Source organism: Limulus polyphemus, unplaced genomic scaffold (genome assembly GCF_000517525.1).
Source record: "Limulus polyphemus unplaced genomic scaffold, Limulus_polyphemus-2.1.2 Scaffold2041, whole genome shotgun sequence".
Taxonomy (NCBI): domain Eukaryota; kingdom Metazoa; phylum Arthropoda; class Merostomata; order Xiphosura; family Limulidae; genus Limulus; species Limulus polyphemus.
Genome location: NW_013667651.1, coordinates 171,456 through 177,052, shown reverse-complemented (window position 1 = coordinate 177,052; position 5,597 = coordinate 171,456). Strand labels below are relative to the sequence as shown.

The window sequence follows — 5,597 nt, the reverse complement described above, 5'->3', positions numbered from 1 at the left end:
ATAGATAGATAAACCGATATGTTGCGCCATCTAGTGTACCTAAATTCATGTAGAAATTCTCATATAAGTGACCCGAAAAACGGGGCTAACTTGGTAACCCGTGGCCCGATTTTAACGAAACTTATTTTATTCTGTTTCTATTCTAATTTCATTATAAATATGGCGCTATTGTGCGCCGTTTTTGCTGTATTTAATTACAGACAAACAATCTCAGAGTTTCAGTAGTATATAGATTAAAAGGAATATTTTATGGTTAGTGCTGATTGAGTATAGATAATACTCTATATAGTTTTATACTACATAGGGTTTCAATCTGTACTTGTGAACTGAAGGAGACCATAAGTATACGTCCAGTGTGCCTCTTCCTCTTCTCAACAGTATGAGAAGCTTATTGAAATAAGCGTATAAAGAACAACAAGTTATGAAGAACACATTAGTTATTCAAGATAAATATTTGAATATTATGTCATACGTCACTCTCTAGACCTCAGTCATTCAATATTATGTCATACGTCACTCTCTAGACCTCAGTCATTCAATATTATGTCATACGTCACTCTCTAGATCTCAGTCATTCAATATTATGTTATACGTCACTCTCTAGACCTCAGTCATTCAATATTATGTTATACGTCACTCTCTATACCTCAGTCATTCAATATTATGTCATATGTCACTCTCTAGACCTCAGTCATTCAATATTATGTCATACGCCACTCTCTAGATCTCAGTAATTGAATATTATGTCATACATTTGACATAATATTGAATGACTGAGATTTAGAGGGTGATGTATGACATAATATTGAACGATTGAGACTAGAGAGTGATGTATGACATGATATTGAACGATTGAGACTAGATTATAAATCATCCTCTAAATCTCAATAATTCAATATTATGTCATACATGACTTTCTACATCTCTTTTGTTTAACGTCACATTATGCGTCATAACTCTTTCAGTTATTGAACATGGTAAAAATGTTTCAATCTCTACCTTTCAAGTTATCGTTAGAAATCTAATCTTCGTTTTACAGCTACTCAGTACCATATATTACTTCAATCTATGAAATTCAGTTATTAACTAAATGAATAACTTTTAGTAGTTTGTTATTGTTAACTTATCAGTCAATATAAGCCAGTAAATAGTGTTGATAAATGGGTATAGTTATATAAGTTTTGATTTACTAAAAGTAATATTTGATTAATAGCATGTAAAATCACTTTGAAAAGTTTGCAAACAAATATAATAATTTTATTTTTTTTGTAAATGAAGTCATTACTTACACTATACTTTACTATTCCAAGTAATGATTATTTGTAGGGATAATAACAAATTTTGTACATGCTAAATCATCCATTATTTAATGCGAACCTTACCACAAAAACGTCTTAACAGAATGATATTTAACCTCAGTTTAATCGCCAATAATAATATTTCAGTTGAAATATAAGTTTATTTGTTCAAACTCTTTACATTACTGTTATAATGTTGTCCATATTAGATGCCTAACTAATTACTAAAACGTAAGTAAATTATTGACATTATACACATCACAACTTTTCCCATAACTGCATGCGAATCAACAGTAAAAAATAAAAAAACAGTAACTTCAGACAGCCAGTTTAAGTCAAACCAATAAGTTCAGAGAGCCAACTGAAGTGCAAATGTCATAAGAAAAAGAGCTTATGAAATATTCAAAATAACAGTTATTGAATCCATAATCCTACCGAAATCCACTGGAAGCAATGTTCTAGAAACATGGAAAGCCCATGGATGCATTAGTGTTAAACAGATTGGCCTAGCTGCCCAAATATAATCCCACCTTGACCAGTGTGAACTTGAAATGTGTTGTGAAATAAAATCTTGCATTAAATCAGCGACCGAGACCTTAATGAGGTCTAAGGGCTGCAGCACGTCCACATGCCGCCGAATTTCATGACATTAAATCAGTGACCGAGACCTTAATGAGGTCTAAGGGCTACAGCACGTCCACATGCCGCCGAATTTCATGACATTAAATCAGTGACCGAGACCTTAATGAGGTCTAAGGGCTACAACACGTCCACATGCCGCCGAATTTCATGACAATAAATCAGTGACCGAGACCTTAATGAGGTCTAAGGACTGCAGCAGCACGCCCACATGCTGCTGATTTCATGACATTAAATCAGGACCGAGACCTTAATGAGGTCTAAGGGCTGCAGCAGTACGTCCACATGCTGCTGAATTTCACAGGAGCTGCTTATTACAGCCTAGATTCAAGGAGTCGGGCTTAAACGGTGTATTAACCGTCCATATTAGGGTGAGAACAATGGAAACTTATCACGTGGAGTAAGGAAACTCATTATTTAGTGTATGATTCTAATAGACTGACCTAAGCTGATTGCCTATTGGAGAGTGCATTGGGCAAAGAGTGGTGGGCAAAGTATCATAATGTGGGCTGCTTACTTGATAGTAGCTAATAAAACTTCTTTACTTAATGGGATACTTGAAATAATATTACATTCCCTTATTGATGGAAATTTATAGAGAAGGACCATATCTCCTTCAAGAGACTCCAGGAACCTTGACCAGGGCTTGAATCCAGGACCTCTGGCTAACAAGGCCAGTACTTCACCAGTGAGCTATCCAAGAGTACAAACCATTCACGTCAATGTTTACTTAAAAAATACTTCTTTCTATAGATATGTTCACTATTTTGCTTTAATGGTTAACACCCAATCAAGTTATATGAAATATATCTCACATTTACATTTATTTTTATATTTCGTTAGGAATCTGTCATAGGACAATTTTTAAAATTAAATGAAAAAGCCATAAATGAAGTGAGACACTAGGAACCTAAACCTGAACCCAGGACCTCTGGCAGTCAAGGACCTCTGGCAGTTAAGGCCAATGCTCAACAGACTGAGCTATTCACGAGTATAAGCCGTTAAAAATTGACAGGATTATTTGCCCTCTCATGAGCTACTTGAACAGGAACTCATTCATTAGTTAGTGAAATAGCAAATCATGTCATATCCTCATCGTCCCACCACAAGTTCTCCCGCCATCAAAAAAATGTGATGTAACAATCTATCCGAAAAATCAGCTTAATGTAAACTGAATCATTCCGCTAGTAAATGTAAATCTTATGATTATGTTATAACAATTAACGTACCAAAATATTATAATGCATTGTTTGTCCAAGCTTATTGGAGGTGGTACATCCTAACAACTTTACTCACACCAAAACCATGAAGATAACAGTAAAGTTGCTAATCAACAAAGAACTAAATCTCATATTATAATTTCCTGATCATAATTGTTAGCAATTAACTTGAAAATGTCTGGATTATTAGGTTACCTCGACAAGGACCAAAATATGCTACTTCCAAGTTTGAATTTTTCCTACAGCGAACCTTCAACAGTTTACAGATGTTTCTGTATGTCTTGCCATCGTTTCCACACACGGCTCCTACTCGACGCTTCCATTTCGGGCATTTTGGTCGACAAACACACTTTGGCTTACCACGTTTCATCTTGCATGCTCTCCCATCCGGGCATTTCACGCCCACACAAGATTCTGGGAAAACAGTAATAAAGTGGATGCCATATGAACATTTTATGAGTATTGATTCACAAATAAAAAATATATTATGTTAGGTTAATGCTATTCAGTATATAAGGTGGATTCTTGTTTATTAGAAATCGTGTCTCTTATCGTACAGTTTAATTTTGAAATTTAAGTTGTAAATAAGAATATAAATTATGCAAAACTTCTACTGTCAATACATGTATGCTTAGGAATGTTTGTACTGTATGTTTTGAGTAAATTTATCTGATCGCTGTTGTTTAGTAAATCAATTAACAACATTCATTTATTGAAGAGAAATGTTTCCACATTACTGATCTTCAGCAATGCTCTTCATAAGTTTTTCAAAATATCTCTCTGTGCACTAAACAGAAATGTTTCTGAAATAGACAGCACAAACATTCATATCTATTCCATTGGTATTTAAATATAGATTTCAGAAGATAGAATACGATCTTTTCCTACAACTTTCCTACAAAATATTCGAAAAATCTGCCCCAAAACATGTAAATATATTTTCCAGTTTAGCTAAATGTTTCAAGAGTAAATAAAAAAAAAAGAAGGATTATGCAGATTCTAGAAAACATCAGTATAGCAGTAACGTAAAAGACAACATTTAAAGAATGTGTATAATCACGGCAGATAGAGGATTATATATAGTTAAACTTCTACAGCATATAGTTTCTCAAATAGCGTCTATTCTGCAGCTGCTATAGTAGATTAAATGGTAACATAACTCCCAATGATCTAATAACCTGAATTTTCACATCATCTGGTACACTGTTGGAGCTGCAAAACATAAAATTAATCTGTTCTTAATAAATTAGTGTTTGCTAAGTGTTTCATAAATTTTCTTTAAACACTTGTGTGTAGATACTATTTGTAGGATCGACAATAATCTTTAAACAAACAATGTATCTGATTCGGTACTTGAATTAAATGAGGACACTATTACCAGTGTTAAAATTTTTTTATATCAATTCCGTCTCCGTTAAAAAAATTAAGAGTGAGACCTCACTGAGACAGCCTTAATAGAGACACGTGCGTACAGTCAGTCGTAATGATTCACCATCTGCTAAATATATCTCCACCAACATTTGGTAAAGCTGGATTTTAGTTTGTCTTATGCAAGTTGTTGCTAAGTGTTAATTTTGACCTAATTAATGACTTATCAATGAGGTAATTAAATTAACGATATATTTATATAGAGAAAGTACCAGTATAATGTACGTTCTCTCCAGATTAATTTAAGGTTCTCCTTGTTAAGTGGTTACGATTCAAGCACTCATCTGGCTAGTATGTAACGGATCATTAGTGTCTGTACAACTTTAGTATTATATATACATTAATTTAAGTACACAGTTTAGAAAACGGTCAACAGTCTCATAATAAAGGTTTTTAATTGTGTACTTAAAAAACATTGGTTGTTTGAATGTTGTAATTATTTATATTAACACAAGTACCCTGCATTCTAACATGTTAATAAATTACTTATATAAAAATAACTTATTTCAAAATAACCCAGTCTTTCCACAGATTAAGATATTTTGTTAAAACTCATTTTACGAACTGATCTTAGTTTCAAACGAACCCAAAGACCATTACCTCTATACTGAATCCTGCCACCAGTGTATTAATATAATTTATTCTTTGAGACAATGGGGTATTGTCTTCGTCAAGATATGATCACCGAATCATTGATCTAAATTATTTCTACAAGTTTTCAAATGGATACTTCAAGAAAATACATTTTCTTGTATCACCAGAAAGCTAAGGTATTTAATCCACAGTTTGACACATCTCTTGTATCATCAGAAAGCTAAGGTATTTAAGCCACAGTTTGATACATCTCTTGTACCACCAGAAAGCTAAGGTATTTAAGCCACAGTTTGATACACCTCCTGTACCACCAGAAAGCTAAGGTATTTAAGCCACAGTTTGATACATCTCTTGTACCACCAGAAAGCTAAGGTATTTAAGCCACAGTTTAATACATCTCTTGTATCACCAGAAAGCT

General features: G+C 33.4%; 1 protein-coding gene across 3 annotated transcripts in view; it reads right to left on the bottom strand.

Annotated features, from left to right (window-relative positions):
- Positions 1-5,597, bottom strand: part of LOC106465757 (follistatin-like) — an 88,060-nt gene that overhangs the window by 21,628 nt on the left and 60,835 nt on the right. For 2 of the 3 annotated variants that reach the window (XM_013925991.2, XM_022393686.1), the window contains exon 3: positions 3,353-3,571. The exons of the other annotated variant lie outside the window; for it this stretch is intronic. In XM_013925991.2, the coding sequence (XP_013781445.2) occupies positions 3,353-3,571 (219 nt within the window). The remainder of the gene's footprint in view (positions 1-3,352; positions 3,572-5,597) is intronic. 3 annotated transcript variants of the gene reach the window in all.